This window comes from Hakea prostrata, chromosome 1, assembly GCF_041222555.1.
Source record: "Hakea prostrata isolate BN-2017 chromosome 1, UWA_Hpros_2, whole genome shotgun sequence".
NCBI classification, from domain to species: domain Eukaryota; kingdom Viridiplantae; phylum Streptophyta; class Magnoliopsida; order Proteales; family Proteaceae; genus Hakea; species Hakea prostrata.
In genome coordinates this window covers 13,614,143-13,633,305 of record NC_142600.1, presented here as the reverse complement: position 1 = coordinate 13,633,305, position 19,163 = coordinate 13,614,143, and the positions used below count along the sequence as shown (strand labels likewise).

At 35.2% G+C, this 19,163-nt stretch overlaps 2 protein-coding genes across 2 annotated transcripts; one reads left to right on the top strand and one right to left on the bottom strand.

The window, feature by feature from the left end:
- Positions 1 to 59: 59 nt before the first annotated feature.
- Positions 60 to 8,242, bottom strand: LOC149027649 (uncharacterized). Its single transcript, XM_089164498.1, has 11 exons — positions 7,710 to 8,242; positions 7,491 to 7,585; positions 7,282 to 7,339; positions 6,904 to 7,095; positions 6,399 to 6,475; positions 4,112 to 4,194; positions 3,881 to 3,932; positions 2,849 to 2,917; positions 2,183 to 2,269; positions 1,807 to 1,871; positions 60 to 694 (listed from the first exon to the last, which is right to left on the bottom strand). Exons 1-11 carry the CDS (start codon positions 7,828 to 7,830, stop codon positions 580 to 582), a joined length of 1,014 nt encoding a protein of 337 aa, XP_089020624.1. The 5' UTR covers positions 7,831 to 8,242; the 3' UTR covers positions 60 to 579.
- An 8,596-nt stretch (positions 8,243 to 16,838) lies between these two features.
- On the top strand, positions 16,839 to 17,945 carry LOC149027648 (A20/AN1-like zinc finger family protein). The gene is given in 3 exon segments (XM_089164497.1): positions 16,839 to 17,065; positions 17,205 to 17,599; positions 17,601 to 17,945. Coding segments are annotated over 2 exon segments (582 nt in total). The 5' UTR covers positions 16,839 to 17,065; positions 17,205 to 17,281; the 3' UTR covers positions 17,865 to 17,945.
- Positions 17,946 to 19,163: the final 1,218 nt, after the last annotated feature.

Sequence of the window (19,163 nt, the reverse complement as noted above, 5' to 3'; positions counted from 1 at the left end):
ACAAAGATGTTAAGATTACTTAGGTCACAAAACTAGGAAAAATAAAGTAAAAAATGATTATATTATAGATGGTTTGGAGTAATTCAATACATGATAGGCCACGAGAAGATATATGAAGTGGTATGGTCTCAATAGGACAGTCTCCTTGGCATTAGTAATAGAGAAATGAGAACCCAAAGTTGGACAAAGAAATATTGAAGGAAACACTCCATGTTTTCTCTTTTTTCTAGTCATCATCAAACTAGTCACAAGGACTGGGGGCTCATAGTCCCAATGGATGGGAAGGTACAAATACAACAACAAGAAGAAGCCTTATCCCAACTAAATAGTAAGTCAGTTACATGGGTAGATAGTGGTTTAAATCCATAATAGTCCTTACATCATCTCTTTGGAACTGTTAAATACATGGAAATGTTCTTTGAAGTAGGTGTCCCAAAGTCACCACAAACCCCTATATCATCTCATACTTAATAGCATCAATCTAATTCAAAAATGATAACTCAGGGAAAAATTTCAAGCTACGCCATAGCACCATTAACAGCGTTTGAGTGCGGATGATTACTACAACTATTTTGCACCTCATGCGGCCGAAACCCCATTTCCAGAAGCTGCACTTTCTTGACTGAGAGCTTCATACTGGATATTAAGGTCCCCATCTGCAATAGCTGTTGAGGGAACATGATCTTTGTCATTGCTGCAAAAAAATTCAAGACTAGTGTAAGTTACAGATAGATTGCCTCGCGGAACTCTGCATGTGCAGAAGCCTTCAGCACCGTGTTTGCCCTTTTATAAGTTATGGATATGGATAGACAGGCAACATAATGAAGTAGAATAAACAGTTGAAAAGGCATAGTTTTTCCAAGAAACATGTTGTGGTTAAGTTGGTGCTACATTACTCTTCAAAAAAAAGTTGGTGCTACATCAAAATTCAGGGTTTATGTGTCAGCCCATACCAATATCAAGTCCTATTGTCAGCATGCTTAGGGAATTCTGGCTATTTCTATAGAAAGCCTACAAGGAATCAAAATCCCGGGCTATGTGCTGGGTTTTTATGTGTCAGCCATAAACAATACTCCATCAGCCATCAGTTGAGGCCTATGAACAGAAGCAGGATCCTGAGGCATTTCAAGGTTTCAGAGGTGAGAGGGAGATGCAGACATGCTAGTCAGCAGGGAAACGAGGGCTTGTCCACAGAACTGGTTGAGGTTGATAGGATAGTGTTAATATGGTAGAAGATCACACCACATTGTCCACAGTTGCAGGTTTACCAAACAAATTAGATTTTTGGGCATTGTGGAAGCATGCTATTGTGTAACTATTTCTTGTCATTGCTTTCTACTCATGTTGTAGGCAAAATCTGAGTGCAAAGGATGACATAAAGTGAAATATTCATGAAATCCATTCCCCAGCCGAAGGTATGCAGTAGACCAACAAATACACACTGTCATAGATAAAAGTTAGCACCACTAAAATAATTCCAATTTTGTGATCTGATTGTTTCTGTTCACAGTTTCTGCAATCTAGCTGATCATATGACATCTAAAGAAATCCAATCAATGCAAACACTGACCAGTGTCCATCAAGAGGGTTAAGTATCTAACTTATCTAGATTGATATGAATGTGAACTGACGGTAAAGTGAAGGTAATGTTGCCTGTAGGAAGAAAGAGAAAAGATTTGTGGACTCTTGCATTTAAAACAGAGGTGTTTCCCATCCAAGGACATGTTTGTGTGACACATCTACATATGTATGCATCAAAATAGTTTGAGACAACACAAGAGGCCATCTCAGGCAAATCCAACATACCTCACTGAATAAATGATGATTCCAACAACCACAATACTAAAAGCAAGATAGTACAACCAGTCGACCTGAAAATGCATTGGTTATAAACCCAGTTAGAACAAATTCACTTGGGCAGTGCTGCAGGAAAATAGAAAAAGGAGGGAGCAGGTGCTGAGAAGAGGTGGAAGCCTATTGCATGTTTTGAAGGACCAATGATTGTGATAAGAAAGTTCACTCATCAAGTCAACTGTTGTGGACACATTTTATGACTAATCACATGTGAGGGATGTCTGATGCAGTAGCCCGCAGCATCCACCCCAAAATATAATAAAATCAAGAATTGAAATATTTAATCAGGATTACAGAATGATGATCGAGATCCATGTTAAAGGGATACCTCCTGGTGGTAAAAGAAAATGCGTATGACAACAGCCCACATATCTGAGGTGAGAATAGAGAGATTGAACAGTGTAGCGCCACTCATCTGTGAGCCAAATACTTCTATTAGGGAACTATAAGCATAAAAGTACACAGATATGCATGAAAAGAAGTTATAACCTTAAAAAGCAAAAACTCCTTCCCCTAATTTCCTTGTCTTGCTGCTTTAGTTTGAATAAGCATAATTATGTCAGAAATCTTGAACCCATAGCTCTTCCATTGTACGGCAGGTTTACAACTTTCCTGCATTAGTCCTTCACCATTTGGTGGGTTTCAGAACAAAATCTCCACCACAAGGCAGGAAAAATTACCTCCGTGTGTGTGGGGTTTGTGTAGAAATCAGTTTTAAGTTAATAATTTGTTTTACGGTATCATTCTGTCGGGACTTCTTTCATAGAAAAATAAGTGTTGCACAAGATCACATCGCAAAGTTGGATGAAATGAATTTATCCTTAACCACACTTGGTCTCTGGTTGTTATTTATAGAGGGTCACCAAATAAATGGCATAATAGAGTTCAGAGTTATAGTGTTTAACGATTATCAGTGTTTGTGTCAGCAAACAGTCTTCTTTACATTGTAAAGAGAGAGCCGACATGAATAAATGCGGACAACAAGGAACCTGACCTTCAGAACATAAGGAACCAAAGAGTAGAACATAAAAGTCGACAATGCATAGCCAGCAAAGAGCGATATCTGCATAGAAGAAAGAGGAGGGGGTGAGTTCTATGGACTTGCTTAAAGAAGGTAGAATAGATTGCATCTTGTTCATTGGTAAAAGAAGCAAATTAAAATTGTAAAGGCTGGTCAACAATCAGGAAAATAGACAACCATTCAAATCATTTACTGGATTAAAAAATATTCATGTTCAGAGGTCTCCCAACGGTACAATGCTCCAAGAATTAATTCACTACAATTAATACTCAGATGTACAACCTCTCTTTAACCAGAGGATACAAAACAAGGAAGAACTGTAAGAACTAAGAACTTCCAAATTTGCAAGAACTCAGTGACCATCATGATCCATCCAATAAATAGAAGATGATACTGATACATTAGGATAAAGAGAGGTTAAATAGCCTCTAGTGAAAAAGCTCTAATGTACTGAGTCAGTTCCAGGTGAATTAAAAAATATGCATATAAAAGGTAAACAACAATTATGAGAAGTTGTCCTGTTCCAGGTGAGCTATCTTGCTATTTTATACATGAGGTGATAAAAAGTTGCACATCATACATCCTCTAGTATGCTATTGTGTAGGTCATAGATTGAGAAACAAACCTTTGCAAAGTGCCTCCCTCTAATATTTCTCCCTCTAATTTCTGAGCTGCATTGGGTAACCTCATTTAACGATAGATTGGCTTGATCCTTTGTGAATCAATGAAAGAATAACAGTGCCATTGCAGAGCTCTAGTTTATACTTGCTCTTATATCTTGATCTCAATAAGCATTGATTATTTATAGGGATAGAAGCAGGTGCAAGTAACTCAAGCAAACTGCAGAGCATAAAATTTCTTTACAATTTCTAACTATCAATGCTCAACCAAAAGTCAAAAGCACGATATGGTCCCATCTCAATTTATAATAATTAACAAAGATTATCATTTTTAAACAGAAAATAGGACAGAAGTGAAAGGGGATACTTGTAATAGATTACTCACAATTTCTGCAGTCCATTTGACTTCTGCAATAGTCTTCCTTTCCAAAATAGATCTAAGAGAAAGTTATGGAATGAAAACACTTCCTACTATGGTTACTCTTTTAAAACAAATGATGAATACTATACCACGAAGCTGCAAATTACAAGATAAGCAGGGATTGACAGTAAATACTAACAAATGGCTATGTTTGTATCTCAGATATTTTTTCCACTTCCCACAAGGAAAGGATACATCTGACATATACTCACTAACAACCCAAAGACACCAAGCATGGCAACCACTTCAACAAGATCTTTCTTCTTGACACAGAACTCCTGCATAAAGAGAAGGAAAAAGACATAAAAGTTACAAGAGGTAAGTTATTGCTTGTATTTTTAAGCCCTGTTTAGTTGAAATTGCCAAATAGTGGCAGCGAGATATGATAGAGCATCAGAAACACAACCATATGCCAATCTACAGCCCCTTCCAAGAAAAAACACAATTTCGTCTATCATTGATAGATGAAGATCCATGTGCCTTGCAACATGTAGGACAAATATCCTATGTTATGGATGAAGATCCATGTTCCTTGCACATGTAGGACAAAATATCCTATGTTCTCTAATATTTATGCAGATGGTGAGGGCACATGCAGTAGCAGAGAAATTAATGGGAATGAAAAATTAAGAAAAGCCTGGAAACTTGTCACTTCTTTTCCCTTTATGCTTGCGTATGTGTTTTTGGACAAATTTTTGCTATTAGTGAAGCAAAATTTAGGCCAGTAAGCTCTTAAATGATACAAATGCATCTGCCCGTAAATGTGGCTAACTAGAAATTTCTTTACCAGGAATTTCTTTTTATGAAAATGAAACAAGAAGAATCAGTTGTTGTCGGAACCTACAAGAGACTAGCATCAGCTACAAGAAGATAATGGAGAACAATAACATGCTAACAGCAAGACCTAAGCAGCTATCAGGACACACTTTTCTTCCCAGAAAAATGCCTAATCCTCTGGACCCAGGAAGGCTTATGATACAACAGCAACATCAACAACAAGAGGCCTCTTCCCAAATAAGGCTTATGATACGGAAAAGCATCACTTATACTAATATCAAACCCTATTTATTGAGTATTAATTGAGTAATTTAAATTTATCTAGAAACATTTCACACAGTTGTAAGATTGGCATTTATGCTGCAGTTAGCAATTCTGGTCCCTAATGTCCTCAATGGTCCATGTTTAATGCATGCTCCATTCCCATGCTTTATGTTGCACACTAGCAAGATCAATCTACCCAAGTTAAAACTTTGCCTGTTAGATATTTAATTTTTGGAATCCCGTTGATGCATAATTTAGATACATGGCAGCTGAGGTGCACCTAAGCAGATACGAGTGTTTCAGCCAACAAAGCCCTATCACAGTAAAAAAAATCACCAGCCCACTGTTGTCTAACTTAAACGAAAGATAAAAGAAATTTCTTCTATCAAACTATCACCATTCAATGGTGTAAGACATAATATGAGCTGCACCAGCAAACCTAAAACTGTAGACATGTTAACGTGGATGGCTGCTTGTCAGATGGGCAAAGTCGGGTCTGAGCCAACTTTCCACAAGGCAGAAAACATGTGTGCAGAAATAAAACTCCCCTCCCAAATAATCTTACACTGCTCAACTATGGAGAAGGTCTTGGGCAAATCTAGTGGGATGGTTTGTCCCCCTAATAAATCCATCTTTAGGAGTGTTTGGGCCAGACGATGACATGTGATATCAGAGCCAAATCCAGAGATGAGAGTATGAGTACATTTTATTGTGGATCACCTAGGTGAGGGAGTCAAGGATTAAAGAAACTGAATAAACACTCCATAGATTGTAAAGAAGTTTTTAAATTTGATAGCAGTGGTCCCACTCTAAAACTGACAAGTGCATTTTTCATTTCAGATGAAGCAGAATCTTGTACATAAAAATCTTATGTTAACATTTTTTCCACCAAACTTCCACCACTTCTGTATTTAACTGATTCACAAGTCCTACTTGCTAGATACTGGGAGTCAACTCTTATTCAATAGAAGGAATAGCTGCTTCCCCCGATCTCTTGGCCATCCCTCAGCTCAACTCGACAATGGCATAAACAAACAGAGCTTAGATTAGACCCTATATGTCATTTCAACAGCACGCTGAGGGTTTATGTACATGTGGTGATCTGAAAAAGCCTTAATCCTATTAACCATGTCAAGCAATTTTTATTTGCCAATCCTCAGCTGAAAAGATTTATGCTCAGTTACAAAAAGATGCTAATCACTCCTGTTTATTTGAAAAAGAAAGCTCCGTCGTTTTCATCCTTATTTTATTATTAAAAAAACGTTTCAAGTGAATTTTTTCAAAAAGATCAGAGGATACTCGTACATTGTTGAGAATGATAAATGCTTTGAATGAGGGCTTAAGTGGACACTACATGGCATTCTAGTAATAACTGTTGGATAAAAAGGGGAAAAAAGAAAAACCAGAGATCAATTTGGTTGAGGGGGGTGGCTTGACTAACCTCTCCAACATTGCTAATTGCATAGCATAGCGTACCCAGGATAACAAGGACATCACCCAAAAGAGGTTTGGTCCCACCTGCAATAAAATTGTCGATTAGGAAGTAGTAACCAATTAAAAACAATAAATAACACCATTTTTTATGCAAGCATTGGCTACTTGCTGTGGTGGCAGAATAGAACTATCCAAGTAACAAGGAAGCTCTCCACAACATTACTCCATATATTAGTATAAGCATCATGCACACATATAAAAACACCACACACACATAACCGCCCTCACACACTGTGTGCACACAACTATTTTTTGTTCTCTTGTATAATTTGGGGGTTGGGAGAGGGAAGATGGTGTCTGGGTCTGCTTCGAATGAGAATCAGCAGTATGTTTTCTGATGGGTATCATTCACTTTGCATCACAAAGAGTAAAACAGACATAAAGACAGAAGAAATCAACACCGCAAAGCCCAACAAATTGAGCAGTAGGAAAATTGTGAACAGCAAAATCACCTCCACCAGCAATCCCCGCATCCGAGAGAAGCACTAAACCGAGACCTACAACACAGACAGCTGCACCCAAGAACTGCCACAATGAATATCGGGTCTTTAAGAAAATCCAGGTGAGAATCATGACCCATGGTATCGTCCAACAATCCAAAATGGTCACACTCGTAATTGATGAGTACTGGAACGCCTTAATAACTGCAACAGCATACGAGGTAGTCAGCAAACATGGATATATCACTACGCATATCAATTACTTCTGCCTAGAGGTCTGACCAGATAAGACAAATGCCGTTTCCCTTGTAAAGACGGGTAGGAAACCACAGGTCCCAAGTAGCATAACTACATGAGACTCGAATCAAACAAAACCCATCAGTGACTTACCGAGATAATTGGCCTGAACATCAACAAAGCCCAATGGAATATACCAGTACCAAGGAACCTGGCAAACCAACAAAACAAATAACGGAGAAAAAACTAAACTCTGTTATTCACGGAAAACTAAGTTGTTTGATTTGAGAAATTCTAAGTAGTTAAGATTTGATGAGTAATGTACTGGAGTATGTGCATGAGGGGACTAGGATCATCATTACCAATAACCTTTGACGCCTAAACAGAAGAATACAACCGAAAACCAAGGCTAGCAAAGCATATGTGAAGAACGACTGTGAAAGGGGCAGATCGACACCTGTGAACAAAAATGATTAAATGAAAGTTAACAACGAATCTCCAGGTTAAGACAACAAAAGCAGAGTAAATAACCAAAGAAAAAGAGGAATGCAGAGAATGAGGGTGTTTTAACTTTTGACCACCTAGATCAGCCAAGAGGGAGGAACAAAAAGCAGTGATGGCGAGGTTGAAGGAAACAACTTGGCCAAGAAACAGGAGCAACAAGACGCGCAATACCTCCTTTCTACTCCACCTGCTGTTCATGGCAGATCCAAACACAAATCAAAAAGCGTTTACTAGGTGGTGAGAGTGTGTGTACTGTGCTGCTTCACTTCAAACTCAATCAGAAGAAGAACTTGGTGGAGGATTCAAAAACTACTGTTCATGGCAGATCCAAACACAAATCAATAACCGTTTACTAGGTGAGAGTGTGTGTACTGTGTTGCTTCACTTCAAACTCAATAACTTGGTAGAGGATTCAAAAACTACATAAAATAAAACCAGATAGAAATCGAAGAGACTGTTATGATTTTGAAGGACAAATTTTCCGTACACATTTTTCCTTATTTCAATTAATTAATTCGTAATTGGTTAAGCTGGGAGTTGGGTTTCAACTTTCAAGAAGCAAGCAGCACAGTGAGGCACCAACCGTTCTGCACCTCCAGCAGTTGGATGCGAAACACGATTACAACGAAGGACGGACAAACCAGCAGGGCGGACCGGTGACTGACGGGTAGATTAAGATGCTAACAGTGAACTTCCGACCGTCTAACTCTACACCTTAACGTTAACCCAAAAAAATTAATTAATTAATTAATTAACTGTACACCTTAATAACTCCACCGGGATTTTGCTTCGTTAAGTGCATTTATTCAGCGAGATTTTAGGCCGTTGGAAGGCGCATTCCGTAGTTGAAATCTCGGCCGAGATCTCGATCTGACGGCTTCTAAATGGTTCCAGTCAAAGTACGTAAATACAGTGAATGCAAACCAGTAGAGACATCATATGATTATAATAAAAGCTTGTACCGAATGATGGTAAAGTTGTGAATTAGTTAGATCATTCTAAATTGATTGGTAGTCTCTTGTATGCAATAAGTTGTAATAAGCCGGACATAGTCTACCGAATTCATTTACAAACGTTGTTTTTTTCTTCTTCCTAACCCTCTGATGGTTCATAAGAGAATATAAAATTATGGAAAAGATAGACATATGCGGTCCACTAATAGTGGAGTGAAGATACACAAAATTCCATGAAAGGGTTTTGTCGAAAAGTTAAAAATGTATACTCCTGATATTCAATAAATAATGTAACACAAATATTTGGTGTTTCTGTGATTTATATTAGATGTGTCTTGATTTTTGAATCTACTACAAAAGTTCATATTCAGTTTTTTTTTTTTTTTAATCAAAGTTCATATTCAATTAAAGACACAAAGACCTAAGAGACTCAAAGCCACTGGAGGTGTAAGATGAATCTTATTTAAAATAAAATTTAAAAAATAGGATAATTATTGTTGTCTCGATTGATTTTATTACTACTTTATTTCTTGTATTTTTTAAAATTATTAATCTAACATTTAACTTTGTTTACAATTACTAATGCCCGATTAAGCTCAATTAGTTTACTGATGATATAGCATCTATATATTTGCTAACTTAAAGTTATCTCTTTACTTTTATCTTTTTGTAAAGCTATAATACTACCATTAATTAACTATGATAAAAAAAATTAACCTCATTTTTTTAAAATTTTTTTTAAAGAAATTTTCAAATAAAGGAAAGATATGATTGAATAAAACTAAAAATATGAGAAAATATCAAATTTAGCTGAAAATTGAAAAATCAAGAGTAATTATCACTTACCTCCCCTCTTAGTTGACCAAATGGCACTTGAATCCCCTCTTATTTAGTAAAATTATCAAATGCCTCCATTATATCATTTTTTTTTATTAAGTTATAACTTTACCTTTAAATTTTTTTTAAATGACCCTAAATTAAAAAAATATTTTAATTTTAATTACCCTATAGTAATATTATCATTATTAAAATACCCTTAATTACATTAGTAATAAAAACATAAAATTATTCTTAATTAATTTTATTCCAACACCCACAAATACCCTTATGTCTTTTAATTTAGATTCATTTCTTTCATTACGATAAGAGAAAGAAAAAAAAGAAGGAAAAGGAATTCTAAGAAGGACGGTTTTTTTTTTTTTGGGTTTGGTTCTAATGAAAAAGAAACAAATAGATATATGAACATAAGAGCATTTTGAAAATTTAATAATAAAATTAATTGAGGATAATTTAGGGTTTTAGCTATTAAAATAATTGAGGGTATTTTAAGTTTTAACAATAATATTAACCAAAGATAATTTAAGAATTTGAAATATTGCAATAATTTAAGGTAATTTAGAATTTAAATTAAAACATATTTTCAGTTGAGGGTAATTTGGGATTTTAAAAAAGTATTTAATAGTAAAAATAGAATAATGGTAAAACTTAACAGAAATGAGGTGTTTGATAACTTTCCCAACTAAGAGGGGATGTAAGTGATATTTTTCAACTAAGAGAAGGTCCAAGTGTCATTTGGTCAAGTAAGAGGAGAGGTAAGTGATATCTATAAAAAAATCAATTAATATAGCTAACCATTGTACATATTACCAAATTTCCTATCAATTAACATCTTATATGCTAATTTATTTGTAAAACTTCCATAATTATAATTGTGAAAAATTTAAGTCTAACTTTGAGAGGTTCAACAACCATATGCATACAATCCCACCAATCCCATGAATTAAATTCTCATTAAAAAAAAAAAAAAGAAGAAGAAGAAAAAAAAAAAAAAAAAAAAAAAAAAAAAAAAAAAAAAAAAAAAAAAAAAAAAAAAAAAAACAAAAAGAAAAAAAACTTACAAGACAATACTTCCATTAAAGATGAATCTTACTTGAAAATTCATGTTTTATGTTTTTTAGTGTAACGGTAATACCTTCGTTAACAAGTATCACACTGTAGCAGATATCATTGTTGCTTTGTTCTTTTGTGTAAATTATAAGAATTTTAACACAGAGAGATTCATTGTTTTCTCCCATGTCACTATTTATGTTGTTTGGATTTAATTTTATACTATGAAACAGTTTGTTTTCAGACTCTTCACTACTATGCACATTTTAATGAAATTAGAAACAAAGAAGCAAGATTTAAAGAGGTAATTCATTTACAAACTTTATTGATGTGGGTCTTCATCACATTTTAAATGGAGACGATTGGTACTCTTTAAAATCTAAAATTAATTATAAAATATAAGATTTTAAAGACATAATTGACATTCAATATAGTTTCAATAAATGAGGATAATATCTATTTTTTTGATTTCTTAATTTTAATGAAGAACAAATAGACATTACATATTTAATGTTAACAGCCAATTAACACCATTAGAAGTGAGGGAGCAATAGTAACTTCATAAATAAAGAGGTTTGATTAGTAATAAAATCAAAATATAAGGAGAAAATACTAACAATGTTTTAAATTAATAACAATATCTCTTCCCAAAAGAAAATAATAGTAAATAAATAAATTAGGAGCAGATATTTGGTGTGGAATTGATTACATCCATTGCTCCCATACTTTGATATGAGTCATGAAGCTTTTTTTCCTTTTTTTTTTTTGGGATAGAATTGTGAAGCTATTTTTGTTTTTTTGGATTTTTATAGTATACTTATTGTAATCTTCTAATTTAGGAATACCTCTTATTGTAATATTTTATTATGAATTACTTTCTTATTGTAGTATTCTGTTTAGTTTTTAATTTTTAATTTTTATTTATTTATTATAGGTAAGTTTATTTTCTTATGAAAAATAGTTTATCTTCCAATATTGTATTTATATGCATTCACTTCTTAATGTTCTTAGTGATATACACAACAACATTTGGCATGTGTTAATTTGCCAAAAAAAAATGCATATTCTCTTTAATTTGTTCAAAATTTCGAATTATAATTCTAATTAAAGTTACCCAAGTCTGTCGGAAAAACATCCTCTGTTGTGCACATTTCTTTGTTGTGCATAGCGGTACAGCAAGAGATGATGACACCTGGAAAATTCTTAATCCTACACTTCATTCCTTAATATTTTAAATCTCTCTATATTGTTAAAACCCAGAAATTATCTCCAAATGCTAACACCTCTTTATTTTTTATTTTTGAGGGAATAATGCTAAATCGAAATAGGAGCACTAAATTTTGATACAAATGTTTACCAAAGCCGATCTTAAATCCTAAACTCTAAATCCTAGATTCTTAATTCTAATTCCTAAACTTTGAAAAAATTATTTGATTCCAAAGCATGTTTGCACGGTTAACATTTTTGCACAACAAATTCATTTACCATTTACCACATCCTTTGGTCATGCATGGTTTACCATATTCGGTCTAACGAATATTGCTTCATTTGAACAACTTTTTTGTTTATTTGCCACGTCTTTTGGTCGTATATCGTTCCATCATCCTCGGTCCATGCTAGGCATTCATCATGATCTTCATGCTACACCTTGGGGGGAGCGTTATCTAATATTATTGCATGTATCTTGCAATTTCTTGTAGTTTACTTATTGTAATCTTTCAATTTAGGAATACTTCTTGTTATAATATTTTATTCCAGGCGACTCTCTTATTGAAATCGCCTATTTTAAGTTTTTATTTTTATTTTTATTCTTTTTTATGGATAAAGCTTATATTCCATTCTCGTGCTTATATGCATTAATTTCTCAATAATATACATCCCAATATTCAACTAAGTCTAAACTTAACATCATCCAATACCCAACTTTCTTAAATTTGTAACAGGTAGGTATGGTGTATTCAATCCATGCATACATTCAATATATTTTTTTTATTTTCTAAATTTTTTAAAATTGATAATTTTATATTAGGGACCAGAGACTATTGCATATAGGGAAGAATTGAACCCATGATATTTTCACTAAGATTTGTTGATCATTGTCAACTGAAAAAAATCTTTTGATGATTCAATATTTGACTTTTTAGTTACCGTTGACATCTCTAAATTATCTCACTACAAATTTTTTTTATGCATTTGAATCATAAATCATCATTGATGTACTTTTGACAAAATCATTTGAGTCAAATAAAGCTTGGGTATTGAGATTTTTATCCAAGTCATGATAAATTCGACAAACTTGTAAAACACTATAAACCAAACTTCAATTAGTGGAAAGGGGGTGTTTTTGTTGGGTTTGAGTGTCTTGTATTATGTGGGTCCATATAATTATGGTTTTGGTTGTATTTGTAATTGAAACAAGGTTATGGTCAATTCCTAATACTGGGGTAAAATTGTAATTACATTGGGATTATGGTTTTAGGTTTTCCTATAAATAGTCTCTATGGATAACCTATAGGCATCAATTTCTCTAGGAGATTGGACAATCAATCCCTGTAGGAGATTGGGCAATCAATCCTGTAGGGGATTGGAGAACCCATCCTAAGGAAAGCATTGGGGGCAAGCAAAAGGTAACACTTTGTAAGTTTGAGAGTGGTGTGAGGTTTCTTGGAAATAGTGAAACTTTTTTTCTCTCTGGTGGATGTAGGCATGGTTTTGCCGAACCACATTAAATTCCCTTGTGTGCTTTGCTTGTGTTCTTCTCTGTTCGTGATTGTGCATCCATTATTTCCCTAAGTTTTAGCCAACAGTGGGACTTCATACTATTAAGATAGGTTAATAAAAATAAATCCAAATTCAAATCCAAATCCAAATCCAAATGATAACGATTATTAGTTATCTTCATGCAGTGTGAAATAATGATTAATTTATAAGATGGAAAGAGAGTGGGTTTTTTCATGCTCTATCGAAATAAGTAACCTAAATGAAGAGAGTGTCAAAAGAAGAGCTTAGAAGAAGATGATGCTTCTTGCCTATGCGGAGTCTCATATTTATAGGTCTAAGTTTACCATTGATCCTCTTTGCTGCCAACCCTTTGTGACTAATCATGCATGGGGGCCAGTGGATCACAATTGATTTGCGATCAGCTCCTTGACCTATCATGAACCAAAACTTGTTGACTCTGGGGAAGCAAATCCTAGTTTTAGGAAAGCTCATGTCCCCCACTATTGCCTTTTTTTTTTTTTTTTTTTGGGAGTTCATGCATGTCCTTTGTCATAGCTTAGGCTCCATAAAAAGCTTGGCATGGAGTATTCCATGTCTTTTCTCTTGGCTTGCAGTCTTTAAAAGCTTGGCAGCATCAAGTTGTATCGCAGGTCTTTAATCTTGACTTAAGATCCACAAAAGTTTGGCTAGTTGGCACTAGCTTTGGGTTTATTGAGGCCCAAGAGATCTTCTACTTACTTGGATAGAGAAGAGAGATGAGATACACCTTGCATGTAGTGGAAGGTTTGATATTGATATATGCGATGAGATCTCTTTGTCGGCATTACTTTTTTGGCCTATCAATTTGATAGCATTTTCCTTTCTCATATTAATAGAGAGTATAATATTGTAGTAGGCTCTCTTATTTGTAAGGATGTATCCTTAACTTGTAGAACTCTTTGACCTATTTTTGTTCTATAATTTTATGAATTATGTATTGTTGATTCGTCATGCCTTAATATATAGATCTATTTCTACCCAAAAACAAAAGCAAGAGGTATTTTGCATAATTTTTTTTGATAAATAAAATTTTGTACTATTTGATAAAGAATATTCAAACTAACATTATAGCTTGTAAGCATGTTTATGTAATGTTCAACCAAAAAGAGAAGCATGCTTATCTAATAACAATGGTTAATAAGTAAGTAAGAAAGGAATACAGTTGGCAAGATGCCTCAATCAGTGGGTGAAAGTCTAACAAACTACTTATTTTATTATCAATACAAATAATTATGTTTGATCAGAGAAATATTAACATAATACAGACTCCTTACTTTGCAAATATAAGTAAAAAATCACAACCTTGAATACATATCATATAAATCCCTATCTCTTTAATTTGGAATAGAACCATCTTAGTAATGGTTCAAAAAAAAGTTAAAGCCTTCCTTAAAAGAGATTTTGAAGAAAATGTTCAATCAATTACAAAGTATCTTTTGCACTCACAACAAATCAGTAATAATAAGATTCTAATGATTCATTTCTATCCCAAGGCAAAGAAAACACTTTTGTCCTATCATAATTAAGGTCATAGAATTTGAAAAAAATTAAAATAAAGACCATTAAGGTCTTACTTTTTTTCATTTTCTGAGGGTAATGTCTACTTCTGAATATCATATACCAATTGCAATTGATATTGCTTATAAACTTTATTCATAAGAATTTTTTACACAAATTTTTTCGTTTCCATTGGAAATGTGGTGTGTTCCCTTATAAAGCCTGTTAAAATAAATTTATTAATTTGAAGATATCACCCATCGACTGATAAAATGAGGTGCAGGAGTTCTACTTTTTTTTTTTTGGTAGAAGCAGGAGTTTTACTAATGGTAGGCAAATTTGGTAATTTCTTTAAATAGAAAAAATTTTGATTCTTTAATTTAAGGTAATAGGATGATATCAGAGATTTTTTTTATTATTTAAGATTTTATATGAATAAGTGAGAGTAAAAAAACTCACGGTGTGAAGGGCAGAGGGAACTTCGTAAGATTTTGATTTTGGAGGAAATAGAAAGTGTTTTTAATGAAAATAGATGGAACTCATATAAAAAACTAGTATCGATTATATTAATTTAGATTATACCAAGTTACAAGTTATAAGTTAAACTCTGTTACTTTGCCAATGATGGGTTGGTAAAGCGATTAAAGGTCATATTGATAGGGAGATTAACAGCTGTGCTGACTCTCTAGCTAGGAGGGCCCTATCTTTGACGGGAGAGATAGTTTGGCCCATTTTCGATCCATGGATTGAGGCAATTATTGCTTTGGATTCCTCAGCTGTATCTCGCTCAATTACTTAATGAAGACTTTTCTACAAAAAAAAAAAAAAAAAGAGAGGGAGGTTAAAAACCAACCTCCATAGGGGAGGTTTTGGGCTCACATCCATTACGCGGGATGAACTTTATATAAAAAAAAAAGAGTTAAAAATAAAAAGTGTTATTTTTTATTTTTTAAAATGATTTTTACCAAATACCACCATTATTTGATTTTTAGAATTGATTACAATATATAATATAATTAGTGAATACAACATATAATATTGACTGAAATTAAGATATTATTTTTATACAATTTGTCGCACGGGGTGGAATGGAATGGTAAGGATATAATGGTAAAAATCTAAAATAATAGTATTTTTTTTTGGTAAATTAAAATAGAATAATAGTCTCTTTTTTTTTTTTCCCTTCTTCCTTTTGGGATTGGGATTACAATCTGACGCTCAGGATCAGTTTGATTCCAAAACAAGTGTACGGAGTAGGATCAACTGGAAGTGGAGCGGAGCAAGTGGAGGGGTCATCCGTCAACCACTATTGACCTGACCCAGGAAGGAAACGCTCTGGAATCTTCTGAAACCGAATACAATCGTTCGTTTGCAGGCGCTTCTCGAAATGCCGCGTGGCTTTTGCTTGGTGAACACGAAATAGGTAACCGGCGGAGCCCACTGTTTTTCTAAAGTGCGAATCGGCACGCGCCGACATGACACGGTATCAGATGAACAAGGCAGACACGGTTTCGTGACTCCTCCTCCTCCTCATTCCTTCCTCCTTCCTCAACTAAACCTGACCTCTAAAATCCATTTTAATCTTTTATATATATATCTGGGACCCACACTCTTGTATATTTACGAGACGGAGGAGCTTTCCCTCCCTCAAGTGGTGGTGAAGAAATCTTTCCTCCACTTGCAACGACTTTTGCCACGCGGCTCAATCTTTCAGGGTTCGTTTGTCTTTTTCTATTCTTCGGGATAAAGCTTCTAGAAGAAGACGTCTGTGGTCTCTCTACATGCTCCATATCACTTACCTTCCATGTGTAAACAATACGACTATTCAACGGCTAAATAATATGATAGAAACACGTGATAGAATTGGTCACGGGTGAAGGGAAACATTCCTTCACCGTCACCGTAGGAACAAATTCAATTTTCCTTTTTTTATTTATTTATATATATTTATATATAAGATATAATTTCGGGGTTTGTTTTCTTGGGGGGTTATTTTAGTGTGGACGATAATTGATGTTAATCGATATCTTCCAGCCTGGCTTAATTATTTATTTTGGGGAATTAATTATTAATTTCCTTTTTCTCTCTTCGTCCGTCTGACCCTCTTGCTTGAACCCACCCAGAAAATCCCTTTCTTTCCACTTGCCTCTTTCTTCTTTGTCGATGCTCTTGGTTTTCTTGAATATATATATTCTGAGAGATAAAGGAGAAGGGGGAAGAAAAGAGAAAGCATCAATAATCAACCGAGGCTCGCCCTCTTCGCTGCTTCATCGATCTCCGTTCTGAAATCGGATCCTGAAATCCATCACAAGAACCCTTTGCCTTGTCCAGATCTGGTGAGATTTCTTCTTCCATGGATCTTCTGTAGTGGTTATTGTGTGGAATTCTTGTTTTCCCCTTCCTTTTCGGCTTTTTCGAGAACCTCCTCGTGTATATATCTTCTAATTTTCTCTTAATCTGTCGATTTTGTTGCAGAGCTTTCTGTGTCGATTCAATCTAACGACCCATCTGAAGAACAAATTTCTTCTGAACGTTAGGAAGGGAAAAGAAAGATGGCAGAAGAACAAAGATGCGAGGCTTCAGAAGGACACCGCCTCTGCGCCAACAACTGTGGGTTCTTTGGAAGTCCCGCAACCCTAAATCTCTGTTCTAAGTGTTACAGAGATCTCCGCCTGAACGAGGAGCAGGCCTCGTCAGCCAAGTTTGCCGTTGAGAAATCCTTGGCCGCTGCTGCCTCATCCTCTTCTTCTCCTTCTCAGTCTTCATCTTCTATCTCCACCTCTCCGGCTATACAGGCTCCTCTATCGCCTCCCGCGTTGACCTTAGCTTCATCGGAAACCACCGATGATCGATGGGCTCCTTTGGCCATCCCCGGCCTCTGCCTCCGCCTCCGTGGCGGCACCGGTGGATCTGCCTGCAATTCCGCCACCCACGATGTCCCAGCCGAATCGGTGCTCTACTTGCCGAAAACGTGTGGGCTTGACCGGATTCAAGTGCCGATGTGGGACGACCTTCTGCGGGGCTCACCGGTACCCTGAGCAGCACGGTTGTACGTTCGATTTCAAGTCACTGGGGAAGGAAGCGATCGCCAAGGCCAACCCTGTCATCAAGGCGGAGAAGCTGGAAAAGATCTGAATGAATCTGTTTGTGACATGAAGAAGACGATGTAGCCGAAACCCAATCTGGTCCTGTCCGATGCGAAGAGGACCGAAGAGGTTTCAATCGTAATCGTGATCGTGACGAAGGGATCACAGATCTCTGATTCACTTGTTAAAAGCTCGGAAAGGACAGACGGAGATAAAGATCTGGTGTTATCGCCGGTGAAGTGGTCCGGCCGGTTGCCGCTGCTGGTGATAGATTTAGTAGGCTTTTCAGAACGCCCGTTTTTATTTTTATTTTATTTTTCTTTTCTTTTTACTTGGAAAAATTATAAAAAAAAGATTGTGTCGTTCTGTTTGATGAAATTGAAAGTTGGTTTCGGTTCTCTAGTTAAATAAGAATTGTTTATTGTGGTGTGGCATCCTTCGTCAAGCGAATAGGGGTCTGTTTGGTTGGATTTTCTGGCGAAGCAAACGCACCCTTGAGTAATTTATCATCAATGTTGTTTTTTTCTTTGTTTGTGTGCGTGCGGGATAGGTGGATACGTGGCTGAATCTCTTTGCGACAAGATAGAGAGATGAGAGAGGAGTGGAGGAATTCGTTACAGCTGTGTTTGGCTTGGCTGTGGTGGAAAATGAGGTCAAATGGTTGATCAGGTATTTGCGTATAACCGAGTTTTACGTGCCGTTTGGAAGGGAGGAAGGGGGGTTGTAACTTGTAAGTGTAACGGCAATTAAGTTATTTGGTGATATTTATATTTTTTTCCCGGTAGAATGGTGATATTAAACAATTGTGAGAAAAAAAGTCTGAAGTGATAGGTTTTTAAAGTCATTGAAATTTGGTTTTATAATAACTATTTTGACGCATTAATCACGCAACTTTAATTTTGTCCTATTTTAGGTGTTTTTCTCTTTTGAGTGTTTCATGTTGCCATTTGGATTTTAGGATCTTTGTATATTGTTATCAGATTTGGAAAAAAATAAAGTTACGGAATAAATAAGTTGTGTGGAAGGACTGATTACTAATGTACGGAACTCTATTTGGTTAATCTTATTTGATTTCTTATTTTCTTTTATACAAAAATAGTCAGGAGATTCGTGTATTTAACTTTAGCTAATGTTTTTATTTTTTTAGAACTTAGGGTTGCCCGAATCAGTCTATGTGCACCATTCTTAGCAATTAATGGGGGAGAACCGAGGGTCTTTGAAGTTGAGGGGATTCAACCTTGATCTTATATTATGAGGGTTGGTGAGTTATCACTTACTGGATAATCAAAAGGAGCGGATGCACTGCTGGTAACATTGCATAATCTATTAAACAATGTTTGGACTTTTG

What these genes read in the sequence shown, in the direction of transcription:
- LOC149027649 (XM_089164498.1), bottom strand. Translation starts at nt 7,830, where the DNA reads ATGAACAGCAGGTGGAGTAGAAAGGAGGTATTGCGCGTCTTGTTGCTC. An exon ending in TGTTCAGGCCAATTATCTCG is followed by an intron (nt 7,096 to 7,281) that starts GTAAGTCACTGA and finishes ATGCTGTTGCAG; the next exon opens with TTATTAAGGCGTTCCAGTAC. An exon ending in TTAGTGAGTATATGTCAGAT is followed by an intron (nt 3,933 to 4,111) that starts GTATCCTTTCCT and finishes ACTTTCTCTTAG; the next exon opens with ATCTATTTTGGAAAGGAAGA.